Source organism: Corvus brachyrhynchos, unplaced genomic scaffold (assembly GCF_000691975.1).
Source record: "Corvus brachyrhynchos isolate BGI_N302 unplaced genomic scaffold, ASM69197v1 scaffold61, whole genome shotgun sequence".
Classification (NCBI taxonomy): domain Eukaryota; kingdom Metazoa; phylum Chordata; class Aves; order Passeriformes; family Corvidae; genus Corvus; species Corvus brachyrhynchos.
Genome location: NW_008236478.1, coordinates 8,989,319 through 9,007,758, shown reverse-complemented (window position 1 = coordinate 9,007,758; position 18,440 = coordinate 8,989,319). Strand labels below are relative to the sequence as shown.

General features: G+C 44.3%; 1 protein-coding gene across 1 annotated transcript in view; it reads left to right on the top strand.

The window, feature by feature from the left end:
• Window positions 1-18,440, top strand: part of SH3PXD2A (SH3 and PX domains 2A) — a 208,667-nt gene that overhangs the window by 129,887 nt on the left and 60,340 nt on the right. The window contains exons 6-7 of the mRNA XM_017726177.1: window positions 826-873; window positions 9,794-9,925. Of these exons, the coding sequence (XP_017581666.1) occupies window positions 826-873; window positions 9,794-9,925 (180 nt within the window). The remainder of the gene's footprint in view (window positions 1-825; window positions 874-9,793; window positions 9,926-18,440) is intronic.

The following is an 18,440-nucleotide window of genomic DNA, read 5'->3' as shown; positions in this document are numbered from 1 at the left end:
AGGTGCCCTCCTTTTCCCTCATCCCACAGAAGGGGAATGTTTGTTATTTAGAAATGGGGGAAAATCTGCTAACTTTCAAAACATGCTTCCAATGTATTCAAGAAAAAAATTAACACTTAACATTTGAAGATTATTCCCAAATGCCCAAGCCAAGTATTTCCACCTCATTTCATGGAGGGGGAGGGAAACCTTTTGACCCGGTCGGTAGCAACTCTTACCGGCTTTCTCCTTAACCTGATCTCTGTCTCATTCATTGGTTAAAAAATGGAACTTCTAGTTATACTCTGAATGTACCTTTTTTGGAGCTTTGTACTCTTTTCTGTGGAGCATTATCTGTCTATTGTTATTTTCCTTAATGCAATTCCAGGGTAACAAGATGCTTGTAGAAACTTATATGTGCTTGCTAAGCTCAGTCTCTGAGAGTTGCCTATGTGTCTTTTGGGTATCATTAACAGCTGTAAAGATAAATAGTTTTGCAGGTCTGAGGCTTAATAAGTCAAACTGTCTCTTGGTATGTGTTTTCTGAGCTATTGGGAATAAGCTCAGGGCATATCTTATTCTGAGAGCTCAAAATTGGATCACCTACAGATCAGTTTCGTAAGTTCTGCAAATGCACTAAAACATAAAAATTAACTGGATGGTTCTTATGACTTGTCCTTCCTCTGAGTCCCCATCATGCCAACACTACTCTTAAGAAAAACTTAATGTCTCTTTCAAAGCTGTCTTTACTAACTCTCAGACTTTCTGATATGACTGGTTTTGACTGTTTTCTTGTGTCTCTAATTACTTTCTCTTTCTATGGCTGCCCTATGATTGGATTTCAAGTTTGGATGTCCAGTTTGTCTGAGACTCCAAAAAAGAGTGTCGTTCCAGGTAAATTCTTGTGTCTTGGTGTTCTGCATGCTATTGAAAACAGAATTCTCTAGTTCAAGCTGTGTGTGGTTTTGGAGTTGTCTTGAGTATGAGTCTGTGACAGTGGGTACCCAGGATCTGCTGTCTGCTTGTGTATTGGTTTTTCATGCTGCACGATTTCTGGTAAGGAAGAGCTTTGCTGATGATTGTATCACCTTGATGTTACTGCTAGCAGGGGTTAGCAGTTTGCAGGGTTTTATCTTCCTTGCCCAACTCAAAGCCACAGTCCAAGGCAGCTTCCCCTCTTGTGGTAGATTGAGCCTGGCCACAGCTAAGTACCTGCACAGCTGTGGTTTTACTATTCTATGTGGGGAAAACTTTATGGGTTAAGGTAAGGCAGAGAAATATGACTGTGTGCTCCCTATCCTTCTGAAATGCTCTTTTTCATTTCTGCAGTAAATAGAAAGGATTTCACATGAAAAAGATGAAACTCTGATAAAGATACCAAATTTTCAAGGGAGCATCTGTCTCCTTGTTGCAATGAGTCAGGAAGGAGGAGGAAGCAGGGGAAACAACTTTGAGGTGAAGGGGCTAGCTCCCAGGGGCTAGGGAGCAGTAGTCCCATACAAGGTGAAAACTAAGCTTTATAGTATAAGGGATCAGGACTTCTGCTGAGTAACCAGTGGATTTCTTCTGCAAACACTTGTCACTTGACATGGAATATCACAGAAGAGTTCTTTTTTCCTTCAGACTTTAGAAGGAGAGATCACAAGTGATAGATCCTGTGTATGTACAGGATGCTGGGCTGGTCACTCAAGCAGTTAAGGCTACACACAACCTCGGGGTAAGGAAAGATGGAAACGCTCCTGCTGATTTCCATACCAGATTTGGTAAATATTCAAGTTCATGCCCTGTTAAAAGTATGTGAACAAAATCCCACCACCCTCGGTGGATGAGTGCTTGCTTGTCTGAAGTTTTTGGACTGCTGTGGTTCCAGAAATGCTATCCTTGACAGAAGTTGAATATATCCTTGGGGGGTTCTGCCTCATCTTTGCAGAATAGGTCTAATTTGAGGGTGGTAACTGGATATAAAAGTGCAGAAATATCTGAAGTATTCAGTCACAGGAGCCTGCTGTTTCATAGGTCATGGGGAAGTTGAGACAGAAAAACAGAATGAGACTGAGCAGGAGAGAAACATGTTAAGGAGGAGATAGAAGAGGTGTGGTGTCCCTCAGGAAAAATGACAAGAACCCCTCACCTGGCTGGGGGTGTGAGGTTGAGTTTCTTTGACTCAGTAGATCTGTTGGTACTGTTTCATGTTGCCATACATAGAATGGCAAACTGCATGCCAAGGGTTTTAGCCTCCTCAAAGGGCAAGGAAGCAAAATCTTTAACAGATACAATTTTTTTTTTTCTGTTCTGCTTACTGCTTTTAGCTAAATGCATGTTGCTAGTTTGGCTGAAAAAAAAATCTGTGCATGATGAGAGTGCAAATATAAGTGATTCATTGCATTGCATGGTGCTCGAGAAGGTTAATGTTGAAACACAGTGATGCTCAAAAGTCTTACGTACATTTGGCAAGTTCATAGCTCTCCATGCTGCTCCAGTTCATGTGGCCTTTCAGTTTGCTTCTCATCCAAATGAATCCCCAGTTTCCAAAACAGCTGTTCTTCGGTCCAGATCTGCCATAGGTTGTATCCTGATGTGTCAAGCTGGTAGAGCAGACTTGAATTTGGGTATGATCTTTACCTATGATTTATGTGTCCTAGCTGGGCTGTGGCTTGGAGATGAGAACAGAAGCCAGTTTCATGCTCCCCAAGCTCTAGCTGAGGTTATGAACCTGCTGCATGAAGTGGAGACTCTAACCCAAGACTTGAAAAGTGTTTAATTTTGTACTTTGGACAAAGATGGGCACCACACAGCCACACCCTAAGAGGTGCTGTGGTGGGGCACTACTTTGGTCACCCTGACTGCTGTTAAACTCCTTGGCTGGTCTGCTTTGTGCCGTGTGGAGGGGTGGGAATGTGTAGTGCCTCTGAGCAGGACTGGGGCAAATGCCAGAGTATACTGGTGACTTCAGCCTGGTGGAAGACCCAGTTTGGCAGCTGTGTGAAAATCTCCAAGCAGTTTAACAGATTTGTGTGCAAAATACTTAAGTATTCTTAACTGTTGCTACCTGTAACCTAGTTGGTTGGAATTGTTGTTCAGAGAGCCAACTTTCCAAGAAGGAGTGGAAAGGGGACTCAACTTTTTACTTTCACCCTCCTGCCTCTAATTTTTCTTGGCTCTGTTTTAAAACCTAGCAGATCAAAAATAAAAAATAAAAATCCCGAGACTAATAAGCTCCACTTGGCAAAGGTCAGCACTGAATTTTTCTGTTGGTCAGGATTTTGTTGGAAATGCTGCTGAGGGCTGTAAAGAGGGGAGAACTGAACTGGAGTAGCCGCTTGAGAGAGTGCCTGCCATTTACCATGGGCCAGGCTCATTCCTGAGGCGTTCCCTGTGGGGGGCTGTGTTTTGCTGCTGGTTTTAGCTGTGCATCACGTACACTCCAGTGCTGGAAGCCACAGTCTACCTTCAAGCTGCCACTTGTCCCAGACTCCTGAAGGCTTAGCCAGATCTTGGTTCTAGGATACTACATGTGTCTTATGCTGAGGAATGCATCCAGGAACCTGGTTAATTTTCTGCTCCATATTCTCTTCTTGGTGGCAATGTGTGCTATTGGCATGGGCCCCCTACAGCTGTTTGTAGCAGCAACCCAGGAGGTCAGGAGGGACTTGGTGCAACTCGTGGAATCTAGACCAGATTTTGGCATGATTAGCCAAAAAGAAAGGCTAGAGCTTTGGCTACTACTGCCCCATGTACTGAAAGGCTTGCAGAGCACATGAGCACTGTGGAATTGAGGAGGGTGGAGGGATGCACACTCATTTAGGGAAAAACTTCTCGTGCATCAATCATGGCTGCTAACATGGGGTGAGAGGATTTACAGGCTGACCTGGCCATTGCTGAGTGCATGATGCTCAATCTTGTTTTATTCTTGGTCATTCTTTGGGATTTGGACAAGGCTTTAGGCCAAACTTCTCTGGCTTTGGGTCTTCTGCCCTTGGTCAGATCCAAACCATTCCCTTTCTGCTTTGCACCCATCTCTATGTAATGGCAGGGTGTCACCTGCTTCTGAAACTCCCTTCTGGAAATGCAAGAGTGTGTCTTTGTGCTTTGTAAAAGAGCTACCTGGCCAAGCTCAGGGAAGAACTACAGAAATCATAAGTGTATTAATAACCCATTTGGTAGACTTACCCAAATGTTTATTTTTGTCTATAATTGGCAATAATCCAGACCTTGACACACTGGGTTTGTACTGAATTTCTGTAGTAACTTTGGGAGGTGATGAACTTTTGTCTCTGTCCCTAAAGCTTTGTGGCTCAGAGCTGCTACACCAAGAGCCTCTGAGCTCTGAAGCTAAACACTATTAGGTTTGGGAGGACTGCTGTTTGGCAGGAGGGATGAAGATGAATCCCCTTCACTCACAGCTTGTGGCAATAGTAGTCTTACCTCCAGGAATAATTGTTGTATAAATACAGTCTGAATTTTGGTAAGTGGCAATGGGGCTGAAGTGTGACAGGCTGGAGTGCAGGAGTATCCAGGAGATGAGTCAAAGCCCCGATTGTTTAGGGGACATAAAGAATAAAAAACAGAAGGACAAAAATCCAAAACACCAAGGCAAAACAAAAACCCTCTCACTGAATAGCCCCGATTGTTTAGGGGACATAAAGAATAAAAACAGAAGGACAAAAATCCAAAACACCAAGACAAAACAAAAACCCTCTCACTGAATGGAAGTGAGATCCTAAACTGAGAAACACAGTTTTGATCTGAATCCATGTTGTCCCCGTAGAGATTTGTAGCAGGTTTCATCAGTCTCATCTTGCTGCTTACTCTAGGAACTGGTTATTTTAGGAACTGCTTTTCCAACACTGCTGCAATGTGATGAACTTTTGTGTACTCTCGCATGCATTACATGGCAAATTCTATTTTATCTTGTGTGCAATACACAATCCAATTTTTAGGCAGACCTAAGCAGTCTATCTTAACACAGTTAAGGATAAATCATGGGTGGAAGGCTCAAAGAAAACATGCAATTTTAATGTTTATTATAGTTATGTGGTACTTCTGATAAGAAAGAAAAGAGGTGAAGTTTTTAGGGGAAGGAATTCCATGTGTTTAGAGCTGGGTGTATGATTGCTGTAAGGGGTTAGACTGATCAGAGGATTTTAAGAGTAGGCTTGCTGCTATTCTGGGTTGGGTTTTTTTTTTCCCGTTGTCCTTCCCCAAAAGGAGTTTTCCAGAGATACATAAAAGTTTACCCTTCAAGAACTGGCTTTAACAAGAAACCACAGCTCTAGATCCAAGCTCCCACAGTTACTCCTCCCTACGCATGGAAGGGAGCTCTGACATTATCTTATGGAATGCCAGGACACTCGGGGCCATGTCTGCCAGACACCCCTGCGTGCAGAGCCTGCACGTGTCCCCAGCAGTTGTGCCCATGTCGGAAGGGCTGGACTACCTGCCAGCTGGTTGTTCAGCTGTGACTCACCCTTGTGGAGTTCACTGGCCGTTTCTGTGGTTTTGGCTGCTTCTGCAGGACTTCCACTGACCAGCCCAGTACTAATTCATTTAGTCTCAATCTGTAAACACTTGATTGATAATCATGAAAGAGAAATATAAAAGCCTGTGTGCTGTATGGATTAAAAGAGCAGACATGTTTATAGCCTGATAACAACGGAGTAATCTGGCAAAGATCGGGAGTCTCACATTCCCATATCCAGATGATTTTATTTTTGGAGTCCAGTTGGTGGTTTTCATTTTTGGCTATTGCAAAACCATCGTAGGTCTTAGCTGTTGCAACACAGGAGGAGGAGGATGTTGTTGGAACGGGCACTCTGTGCTCTTATTTAGGAGGCTTTTACAGTAGTTGCTGGTCTCTGAGTACAGCAGGAGGAATGATGCTCCCTCCTCGCTGCCTGGTGAGGGGGACAGGGTGCAACTGTGTCACTTAATAGTGCCAGCTGTGAGGGGCATGGACAAGCTCCAATGACATTTCTGCTCAGCCCCAGGAAGAGAATTGCTGAGGTGAGGAGCGGGAGGATTGTAAAGTGGAGCCCTATGGAGAGGAGGAGGGGTATCCTCAAGACTTTAACCAGGAAACGGACTCGAGGCAAAAAGAAATGGAGAGGCAAGCAAATTCTTATTTCAGCCAGCAATCTGTGCTCTGCTCTGGGGAGGGCTTGCAAGTTGGAGCTTAACCAAAATAGTAATTCTGCTTTTTTGGGGTGAGAGGAGGGGGGACCTTTACCTGGCACATCAATGTTATCCTATCCTCTGCTCTCCACTTCTGCCTGGGCTAAAGACGCTTTTTAAAAAGTAGGGCTATTGTGTCAGGACGGCATTGCAGCTGCATGTGAGCTTGCTGGGGAACTCGTGCCATGCTGCATCCCTCTTCTCTGGTGTGCTCACACTGAGCAGGCTGTTACTCTTCAATGCATGCTGTGTCCTGTGTTACAAATTAGACCTGAACTGATTGGCAGGGATGCGGAAGCGCCCACGGCTGTGGGTGTAATTGGTGATGTGCTCCCTGTGGTGTTGCCTGTCTTGTTCTTTTGGATCCCCTTTGGGGAGTCTGACATAGTGTCCCAGTGATGTTGTGGGCATCCTGAGTGTCACTGAGGAGTAATTCATCTAAAGATGCTTGTGGGGGATGGCAGGCTGAGGAGGATTAAAGTCCCTTACCCTACTGACTGTGCCTGAAGGGAATGTAGTAACAACCGAAGCCAGGCTACCCAGAAAATGGTTAAGGCTTTTGGTTACTGGAGGGAGCTGTTTCTCTGTCTTTTCCTCCTCCTCTTCTTCCTTTCTTTCCTCTGTTACTGAAATCTTCCCCACCCTAATCTTGGGTGACCATTATTCCAGGAGCCACAGGGACACTATGCTTTGAAAGGGGGATATCCTCTAGGCATGATCTGCTGCAGCTGTAAATGAACAAGTTTGTTTGACCTTGGTTACTTCCTAGACCAAGGAATTTATCACCCTATTTTTTTTTTTTTTTGGTCTTAATAGGAGCCCTGTAGCACTTAAACAAGCATCTGTTAAAACAATCTCTTAATTGTATGTGTTCCTCCAGCCACTGTAGTGACAAAGAAATCCTCCTGCAGTGACTACCTTATCCAAGGCAGAACAGAGTAACCCAGAGAAGCCCTGCTGGGTTTCAGATATGAGAATGCAGATAGAACCTTTTTGTTTTTTGAGGCAGAGTTGTGGAGGTGGATTTGAAGTGCTGATTCTCCGTGTTTCCTGGCAAGGGCATTCCCCTGGCACACGGTCCCTGGCTTGGCCTCTGTGGCTGCTGGTGGAGTGTTTGCCAGCCTGTGCTCCAGCCTGGTCCTCTCCTTGTTCCCAGCAGGGACACGGGCATCACATGAACACGGCTCCTGCCACCAAGCCAATGCAGTGTTTCAGATTTTTTTGCCTTACTCTAATCCCATGAAAACTGCCTAGTAGATTGGAGGAAAGAAGGCATTTGGGTTGTTGGTTCAACAGTTTGCTTCCTGCATGTCCCCTGCTCCCCTTGCCACTGTTTGGTCCCTCTTGCCTTTCTACACACCAGATTCTCTGCTGGTGCACGTGCGTAGACATAAGTCCAAGATGGCTTTTTTTTCTGGTTAAAAAACTAGTATTTATCTTAAGACTAGAACAAAATAAGGGTTGTAGGTGTTACTTGCCTGAGAATGTTGAAGGAAGATTATAATGCTGCTGGATTCTGCACGGGAGAAAAGACTGTGTGGGAAACCGTGTGAAACAGAGGAAAGTATCTCATTGTACTCTAGGTAGCCCAACTAGCACTGGTTTAAACCAGAGTGCACGAGTCAGGTTGATTGATCATGAAAAGAAACACGATGCTTATGTGGAATGGACAGCTATGGTGAAAATTTGTATTCTAAATTTCCATGTTGTCAGTTCATGGTCTTCTCCTCCTATTCCTGCTACTGGCTGTGGTTCAACTGTCTATAGAAAAGCTAAATCTCTTAAACACAAGTTTCTAGAGGAGATGACTCCTCTTTAAAGAAAATTAACTTACGTAATCTGAGGAGAGGCAGAGGCATGCTTAGGGAGCAAGGAAGTCTTCTAATTTTCTGGATTTCTTAAATCTGGTCCAAGGGGAGGCATTATGATAGTGTTTCCTTTCAGGAAACAGTTGAATTAATTGCTTTTTCTTCTAGGATTTTCATTTCACAGGATGCTGTTTTAATGGCTGATGCATTCTTTACCTCTTTCTTGGCAGGGATGCTAATTACTTGTCTGTAGAATCACTTTGCATCTCCAGCCCAAACACATACGAACATGCTGAGTTTGGAAATATAGCACCCAACATCCTGTGCTTGGCTGTCAGTCCCTTGACTTTTCTGGTGGACAGTTTCAGACCATGCTGCTTCCTTCCCATCTCTGATAGCCAATTTGTCATCGGAAATTCAGGAAAACCCGGAGCTGGCTCCTGGGTCTGTCCCGGCTGTATAAAATGGGACATTCAGCAAGTTGTATATCTGCTTCTGTCTTCCCTTTCCATCCACATCTTAATCCAGAGAGACAGGAGCTGCCTCTTAATATGTAAAATGTGTAATAATGCTGGTGTCCCAAACTGCTGTCATTGAGAAAACCTGTAAAATAATTTTACGTTAAAGCCTGTTGGCTCTTACAAAGTAAAGACCTAAACCGACAGGTTTTCATGACTTTTCAAGGCGGTTTCTAGGCCAAGCACAGCCAGACTGTGCCTGGGTTTGGGAGTGCAGAGGACCTGTCTGCACTGTTTGTGTTGCATTACAGAGCCGAGATGCAGCAGCCCAAGGGCTCCCTCCACATCTGGCACAGTGCTGTGCCTGCCTCGTGGCTCCACCTCGAAATGCATGATTTCGGTATGGGGGTGAAAAAGTCAGAAATAATTAAAAAAAAAAAAAAAAAAAGGAAAGAAAGACCAGTGATGTGGAGGAAGGGAGGGAGAGTGGTTATTTTGCACTTTTTGTGGCCCCTGTTCGCGTGAGCGCCTGCTCTCATTCATAAATGGCTCTGACAGCCGAAAGCCCTTGGTCCGAAGAGAAACCAAACAACTGGGGGTTGGCTCCGAGGGCTCCAGAAGGGCGATGGAGAGGGGGAGCCGAGCCCCGTCCTGCCGGGGCTGCTCTGCCGGGGGAATGCGGAACTGCAGAGCTGGCGGGGGGCAGGGGGGGTGGCCGTGTTTGAGCAGGGATCTGGCGCTATAACTTTTTTTTCTTCTTCTGTTTCAAGTAAACACTCTTCCCCGCCCTCCCCTCGCTCCCTCCACCCCACCTCCCTCTCTTTCAGTCCTGCTCATGTGTTTCTATTTAAGGGCTGCAGTGCAGACGAATATGATTGGCATCTACAGCCCCCTCTTGACTTTCAGCTCAAGCCTTTAGAGTGGAGAAGGAGCTGAGCCGCCAAGGGGAGAGCTGTTTTTTCTTTGGGTTTACTGGGGGGATGGCTCAGCTGTGGATTTATACTGCTTCTGCCCAGGATTTTTCTCTCTGAATGGGAGCAAGGATTGTGGAAACCATGTTGGGAAGAGGTTTATTTTCAGAATCCATCATGAAACTGTGCAACTAATTCACTTTTTTGGCTCCTTTTTAAATTTTTTTTTTTTCTCCCCTTTTTTCTTCTTCTTCTCTCCAATGTCCCTCTGTGCTGCTGGGTTGTGGGCCAGAGGAGGCTGTTTCTATATGGCCAGCCATTTGGGGATATGCTGCGAGCCAAGGTTGTTTGCTGATTCGCTTGGCTCTGGTGACAAGTTGGCCTGTTGTGAATCGGATGGACGGAGGTCGCTCTCAAGGAGCCATGGCTGGAAGCTGGCTTACGGCTTGCTTTTTCCCTTCCCCAGGTGCTGATGCTAGCTCTGAACCCATGATCCTGGAGCAATATGTGGTGGTGTCCAACTATGAGAAGCAGGAGAACTCTGAGATCAGCCTCCAGGCTGGAGAGGTCGTGGATGTCATAGAGAAAAATGAAAGTGGTAAGTTATATTTGCTCCTTTTCCCTCTTCCAGTGGTCCGATTTTTGCATTTGTTCCTCTGCTTTCAGTTTCCTCATTGCTACTTGTTAGCTGTACGTTTGCTCCATCTGGTACAGTTACTATGTCTGGCAGAGGATGTTGAAGTTTCTCAATGTTGACTTGGGCTGGGGGCCAAATGTTGCCTTCTACTGTAAGAATGTTTCATAGGTTTTGTGTGTTAATTAGCCAAGGTACACCAATGGAAAATGAAGGTGACTGAGAGAAGGATCTGCAGCTAATGAAGCTGATGTATAGTAGGCTGCTATAGTTGCCCTGCTGTCTCTTCAAGTTTCTGTCAGTATTTCCATTACTAACTCCCTTTGCAGAGGATTTATAGGATGAGTGTTTAAAAATTGCTTGGGATGAAACTTGGCTTGACAGCTTAGCCCGTGGCCCAGAGCTCTGTAGGGAGGGGAGAGAATGTGCGTAGATAAATACGTGGCCATGCATAGTTTCAAAACTTCTTGCAGAAGTGTTAATTGGGGGATTTTGAGGCAAAGAGGTAGAGGCTGTCATGTAAAAGCAAGATAAAATCCCCTTCTGCCATGCATGGAATAACCAGCTTGCACTTGGAAAATGAGATTTTTGGCAAGTGTTTGTATAGATGTCTTTTGTGTGCTTTAAGTTTTGGATGCCTGGTAGCTTTGAGTTGGGCAGAACACATGCAGGAGACTGTGTACGTGTGAGTGGTTGGAGTGGCTTAGCAGCTGGTTTGAATAACTGCCTGTCTTCAGCAGCTCCCCCTCCTCCCCTCCAGCACTCTGTGTGTATTAATGCAGAGCTCTTGTCCAGGACTGGTTTCCAGCCCACTCATGACTTGTGTGTCCTCATCCAGGGGAGCTGCTGACATTTGGATCTGTTCAAGCCAAGGCTCACGTTGTGGTACCTCCACATTAAGAGCCCTTGCCACTGGCAGGCTCTGGAGAGTGCTGGGCACACCAGAGCTTGGGGACACTAGGGCACCCTCATCTGAGGTTCAAATTCAGCTTCCAGAGCTTTGAGCCAGGTTATCCACAAAGGTGACCATGCACTGTATTTTTTTTCCCCCCTCTTTTAATGGAGTGGTAATTTCTCTGCTGTATGAGAGCCTCATGTGTATTTGGCTCAATGTGATACAGTAATTTGCTGGCTGGTGATTTAGTGTGGAGTCCAAAAGGATTGTGTGTGGAAATGCACTGGCTAGTGTGAACAGAAATACCTATCTCCTGGGTACTGACTGTGTCACTTGCAAAACTAATGGGAACCAAACTGGTCATCTGCCCCACTTTGAAGCAATAGTTAGGATTGAAGAGGGAAAAATGTCTTTACTTCTTGAACTGTCTGGCCTAGTGGGCAAGCATCCTGCCTTCCAAGCCTGCGGCTTCACTGTCAATAGTGGGTGTCACTGCCATCAGAGCAAGCCTGGTTATATTGTGGCAACTTATATTCATATTCATGATATCCTTGTCTTGGGTAATGGCTTATGGAGCCAAGGGAATTAATTGGGCTGTTTAAATAATACAAGCAGTGTCTGAATTCCAGTTACAGTTCCTTTGTGTTTTCTTTTAGTGTGGCCTCTCTGCCTTGCACAGTTCAGACCACATTGTATTGAACCACATGGTATGTGGAGATAGAAATGGAGAATGTCAGGGTTTGAATTAATTAGTGGGTCCAGAAATGTGACTCTTCTAAGGGAACATCCTTGAACTTGGATTACACTTCTTAAAACCATATTTGGATACTTGGCAACCAGATAACTTAATGTCCATGTAAACACGAAAGGAAATCTGAAGGCCAGAATTCCATGCTGTGATCTTGCTCTTTATATTTATGTACGTACAAAATAAAGCTATATCCATATCCTTAAAAAAAACCAAACATATAAGCACATAAATCACAGACTGGGGATGGAGAGAGCATCCCTTGCTTGGATGACTGTTTTAACTGTTCTGGTAGAGAACTCATGATTTAGTTGTTCCAAGAACAGGACTCCAGACATAGTCTTTTAATTCTCCCCTAGGTTAGGGATACCACAGGAATTAGAACCTGTGGATGGCATGTCATGAAACTAGGAAAAGTTTCTCAAGTGTCAACTTTCAGAACTCAGGAATTATGGCTTGAATTTGAGTATCTGCTTAGTGTAAGCAGGCACCTAGAAGATGTGGTTATGACCTCTAAGAACATGGGGATATAATTTTCAAGAAAATAAGATTATTGGACTATGCCCATACATAATAATTAATTTGACTATGTTGTTATGTTGGCTTGTAAGTGTTGTGAAACTCTACCTGTGATGTATAAATTAGACTTATTCTTCTAATCCATACAAAGGTGATGCAAGGTGTTATGGATGTCACCTGCAGCAGGGGACAATGTCTTCAATGAAAGGAAGGAAGAGTGGCTGGACAGGTTGTTAGCTGACGGCAGAGAAGTCCTGTCAGGCTGGACGGTGTGTGTTGGATGTGCTGTTGGGCCAATGTTTTGAACTTCCTTGTGTGTATAGACATGTATATAGTATATCATATGTCTGCTTTGGGTGTTTCTTTAACTGAACTTTGGGGAAGTTAGATGTGTAAAGGCACAGATGACGGTTTCATTTTAAAACCTTGCCTGAATAGAGTTGCCTGCTGATGCCAAGGATGCTTAAATGGTTCTTTTGTTTTCTGGAGTAGAAAAAACTTTAACTTGGCTTTGTTGCATGGCTTTCATAAGAAAGAAACACCTTCACTTTACTAGTGAAATGTCCCTATTTTTTTTACACGAGGAACCTCAAAACCAGTTTCCAAATGATGGTGCATGTTTCATGTCCTGCTGGGTGTTTTCTTCTGCACGCTTCTAGGGCCTGAGCTAGAGTTACCACCTTTTCTGATGTTTACCTCCAAATTGTATGCTCTCCTGAAAGGACGTAAGCTGTGCTTGTTCAAAGGCCAGTGTATAAGGCAGATGTAGAAGGGGGAAAATATGGTGTTTGATTTATTGAAGCCTTATCTAGTTTTCATCAAGCTACTTTAGCTTCATCTTAAGTGGGTTACACTTACTGTATAGTATTATTCAGTGTAGCTTTTATCATATAAGAGATGGTATTTAAGGTGTCTCACAGGCAGATATGTACAAGCCCATTTGGTAGGGCCTTGTCTCGTATTTGGTTTTCTCTTTCACTGAAAGAGCTGGCTAAGTTGTCTTCATTATTGTGCCAGTGAAAGTTATTGCTTGCACATCATTTGAAGTTAGAACTTCTGTCCTGTATTATGACTTAAGAGCAAGGTCAGTGTAGCATACGTGGTGAATAATTTCCAAAACCCTTCCTCTGAGTTGTGAAGCCTTTGGGTCACTATAACCTGGTTGTTGCCGCAATTACTATGGAAGCAAACCTTGGTAGACTGAAATAAAGCTGTTGTACTTCAGAACAAGTTATTTAGTAGTGTACCAGCTCTCAGACCTCAGTATTTGGTTTTTGCAGCAAATACCTATCTTGCCTCAACAAAGATTGTCCTTCAGATCTTTATTCTGTTTATAAGAGCAAAATACCCAGAGTGTGCCTGTTGTATCTGATTAATATTTATCTCTTTCTTTTAGCTGGGGAGGAAAATCTGCATGTAGCAATAGTTGCACATGCATCAGGAGAAAAAAGGAGGTTTATAGTCTCTACAGGTGTTGTCTGGGAACAGGCTGTAGTTACAGGGCTTGTGTTTCTTGCTAGAAGTGACTGGGATTTGTTTAAAGGCATGGTGTAATCAACCTGCTCTGTCCAACACTATCTAAATATTTCTGAGTTGTTTCAGAAAAACTATGTGAGTAATTGGCATAAGTCCTGTCTGTTGACTACATAGGCTTCTTTAAACCTTAACCAAAAAAACCTTAACCTCGTGGAATGACTTAAAAATGTATTTCTGTTGCAGAAAAGAGATGTTGTGACTTCAAAGCAGGAATCTGACAGATATCTTTAAGGTGGAAGAGGGAGGGACTGGGCCAGAGCAGCTCCCTCTCTGCTATGTTTTGCATGGATGTGGCTTGAAACGGTCAAGCTATAAACTGTGTCGGCAGTGTTTGCAATGGAAAACCTGACAAACAGTGAAGTATGAGCACACTCCAGAGCGCTGCTGCTGCTCTGCTTGCAGGCAGAATGGGAGCTCTTTCCTTGCAGCCCCTGGGAGCCGTGCCTGCGGTGGAGGCGTTGTGGGATGGCGTTCTCAGCTGGGCTGAGCAGAACTGAAGCCATTTCCTCTGCAATTACATAACTGCAGACCAATTTTCAATGTTACAGTACATGTAATACGTAAAATAAGGCTATTATGGTTAGTGTAACTTTATCAGGACACAAAGGAATCTCTGGGAAGGGAGGCTGCTCTGCTCCCTTTAAAAGTGGGATGTGGGACTTGGCACTGAAGTATCCATGAGGAAGATCTCTGCTCATCTGGGAGTCCTGGCTTAAAGGACTTGGGACTTGCTGGTTGCCCACACAGTGTCAGGAGATGAGTGTGTGCCTGGCAATGTCCTCTGCTACACCATTTGGTTTCACTGGCGCTGCTCAGTGGCTGCAGTTGTGAGCTAGGAGAGGGACATAGGCCACAGCTCTCAGTTCCTGGGGATGCACTGGCTTCCCTGTTGGAAGCTCCCTCTTCTCAGATTGAGGGCTTTTTGAGTTAGGCTTCTGGATCTTCATGGGGAACCCAGCACCCTTTATTTGAAGGTGTTGCTTTCCAGGGTTAAGTAAGTGGGTTTATTTGGTACCACATGGGGCCAAGATTACTTTCGTGGTTAACTGCTGCATCTTGGCTAAAGGCGCACCCTTAAAGTGTTCTAAGTAGAAACAGAAATATGGTTTCTTGAAACTCATGGACCAATCTTGCATCTTTATATCCCTTCTGCCATGCCTGTTTTTGCAAGTTGCATTGATTTTTAGTCACCTTTCCTTAGTGTTGGTGGGGCTTTTGTTTTAAATTTTGTAGAGATCAGCGTTTCTATCTTGCATCTGCTTTTTGCTGCTCTGCCTCTTTTTCTAGGTCCTTGTCTTTCTGATCCTCCCTTTATACACAGAGGGGATCATGTGCACTGCTAGCAAATGTCTCTGAGCATTGGTATTATCTTGTAAAAGCTGGCCAAACCCAGTACACTTCTGTTTATTCTAGCAGATAAGTGGCAATCTAGCAGCTTTCTAGGTTTCAAATGTGGCTGTAGCTCTACACCAAATTGCAAATGCAGTTTCCTAGTTTGCTTGTGAATTGTCAATAACTTTGCATCCACTAGTCAGATGTGCTGCCAGACACAGTAATTGCCAACATTATGCTCTATTTCAGGTGCAATTGTGCATGTTGGGTTTCTTTAGAAAGTGACTTTTTTTCCCTTTACATAGCATTTCAAGACTGTGTAGTTCATCAGATATGATGCAGGACTTGATTTCTGTTTGTACACCCAGCCCAACCTTGCCCTGCTGTTTGCTCTGAGAAGCTACTTCAGTTGTCTGTGTTTCCACTTCTTCCCAGTGTGGCTGTGTATTTGAGTTTCAAGCCTTGTAGGGGAGACCAAGGTCATGATATAAGAAGTAAATCCTCCCTTATAGAGCAGCCCCTTCTCTTGATCAGTCCTTGAGCTGTGCCTGGAATTTGAGGAGGAGAAACAAACACTTCTGTAGGTTCAACACTTTTCCCATAGCACCATTGGCTTTATTCCAGAGGACAGGTTTAGGTGAGTGGCCACCACTAAATATGTGGGACAGCTTGTCTTGCTGCTTCTGTACCAGAGTTTATAACTTTTTAACAAGGAGAGCCAAGTTTAAGGAAGGACCACCGCCAGCCCCTTTTTCAAAAACAAAGGTGTGTAGCCTTCAGTGTCCATTCTGAATGCAGTGCTGCCTTGCTGTGTGTCCTGCCTTTCTGGCACCAGCCCAGCAGCAGAGGATACTTGATCCACTTATGAATCAGTTCCTGTCCTGCTGCAGTTTCTGCCCAGTGTACGTACTAATGCAGACAAACAGCCATCTGAGGAGGCAGGGTGGGTGATTTGGAATTTTTGGCTGGGAGTTACTGGAAAGTTGTTTGATGTCATAAAAAACAGTGTTTGTACAAGTCTTCTCTCCAAACAGGGACAATGCTGGCAAAGCAGAGATGCTTTTCTCCCTCAAATGCTTGCAGCTTGGGGCTGGAGAAGGGCTTCTCTGGGCAGGCAGAGGTTCAGAGCTGTCTGTGTGGAGAGTAAGGATGCTCAATGGCACTTGCTTGTCTCACTGCAGCAGCGTCTTTGTCTTCAGGCTTTTTGGAGGCAGTGATCAAGGCTGATTGTTCTCTTGCTTTGTTCTGCAACAACAGAAGTAAAGCATCCTGTTGGTGCATCTGGTTGCAAAGGGTGGGTTTTATTTTAAACTTTAGCTGTCTTGGAAACTGCTGTCTCTGGAGGGAGCCTGGGTGCCTTGTTTTAAAGTAGTCGATGGAAATGGAGTATTGATAGGAGGAACGGGGACATTTACATTAATCCAGGTTCTGTGCTGGCTCCATGGGAAGCCTGGTGCAAGCTTAGAGCAGAGAGGTAAAACTGGATGTGATGATTTGCTCTAGCTAAGTTCTCCTGGAAATCAGCTCCTTTCTGGGAATAACGTGCCTGACCAACCCTGCAAACAGGCACTCCCTCTTCCAGTGGCCTGTTTGCAAAATGTTGAATGGATGGAGAGAATTTACACTCGAACCAGAAACAGCCAGGTCAGCGGGAGATGAGGAGGAGCCCTCCCTCCTCTGCTCTTGCTCTTGGGAGCCCAAGGGTGGGGTGACACTGTCTAATGACTTTAGCAGATGTAGTAAGCTGGAAGCAGCCCTTCACAGCCTACTCTGACCTCTCTGGTGATTGTTTTGTAAGCTATTTTCTGAACCCCTTTTTTCTTGCCTTTTTTCTAATCTGGTTGAATTTTTAATTCTGTGCCTCTGCAAGGATAAAGAGGATGGTAGCTGCTTTCTTTTTCTGGCTGTTTTACTTTCAGCAGTCAAAGCATGTTGGTATGGCTGAAGCCCTCGCCACAATTTAACTTGCATTTACTGTGCCCAGAAAAGAATCATGCCACATTTCTGAAGTAGTTACCTCTGAGCTGCAGTTCAAGGCTGCCCTGTACATAGGTTTGAATGGTAAGGAGGTGGGACTGAAGTTCCTAGACCTGCCTATTGCTTGAGCATCACCACACCAACATCTCAGCTGAGCTTGGGATGTTGCGGCATAAAACAAAATGGTTGAATTATGAATGTTTTGTAATATTTATGTTGCTATCTGGTGATGTCTAAATGGCTTCCTCTGCCCCACTTAGTAACTTACATGGCAATTGATGTTTGTTTCTGTTTAAGAGCTTGGAAGGTAATTCTCTGTGTTGGAACCAAAGCAGGGTTATTACTCTGTTTGTTTTGTAGTTGTCCTCTATCACTGTGGAGGACAAGGTTTTTCTCCACTGCCACCTCTGAAATGTCTATTGTTTTGTGACTGTGCAAAGGGACGAAGGTGGGCTCCTGCTTTTCTGCTGGTACTATTCATTCCAACCTTGTGAGAAGGGGAGAGTGTCCCTTTAATTCTGCTGTGACATTTCCATCTCTTCTGGGAAGCTCTTCTGCATTTCAAAGATCTCCTTGCTTGGTTTTCCTTTGCCCAGCTTCGAATTGCAGTTGGTATTTGCTCTGCCTCCTTGATGACAAGCTCATTAAGAACATTTGAAATACAGCTGTCTGCTAAAACTCTGCTCTTTGCAGTGCCTCATTCTGCTGAAGCTTTCCTGGGACACCTTCAGGCTGTTCTGGAGCTCTGCTGCTGGGGATGCTTTGCCTGTTGGGATGGAGTTGTTGACTGTGGCTTGTGTTATTTGGGTCCCACTGGAGTTGGGAGCAGTTCAATGTCATACTAAAGTGACCTTCAGTGTATTTATAAAGCCTTGCAAAAGTTAGCTAGTCGTGGTGTTCCCTTGGGTTCATAATTGAAGGTTTCAGAGTTGTAAGAAATGAATTTCTATTTTCCAGGCAACACTGCCTCATTTCATTCCCCTATAGAGGGAAAAGAACGATTAACAAGTAATAGGGCCACAAAAGATGTCGTGGGGTCATGTTTCTCTAAAGCATTCTCCTTTTTAATCTACCTATCAGATTCCTTTTATGTAGTGTTCACTTTTAAATACTTTTAAAGAAACATCTCTCCAGATTAAGACATGATGAAACAACTTCCAATTTGAAACTGTCCCTCTAGAACCTATCTTTTCAAATGTTTTGTGCTATAGGGTGTGGTTTATATTAATTTTTTTAGTCCTACACCCATTGTTTGTCTTAATCTTGGGCAACTGGTGTTCTGACAGGGCTAGTTCAGTTATGTGGGTTTTTTTCCATTTTGTGGAGATATCTAAAGTCCATCCACTTTGACTTTTGCATTGATTTGCCTTTTCTTTAGCTGATGTCATGCCTCTGTGGGATAACTCTCCCACACCTCCAGATTTCTCAAAGCTCGGGAGAAGGGTGATTGCTGTGAATAAGAAGTCTCCAAA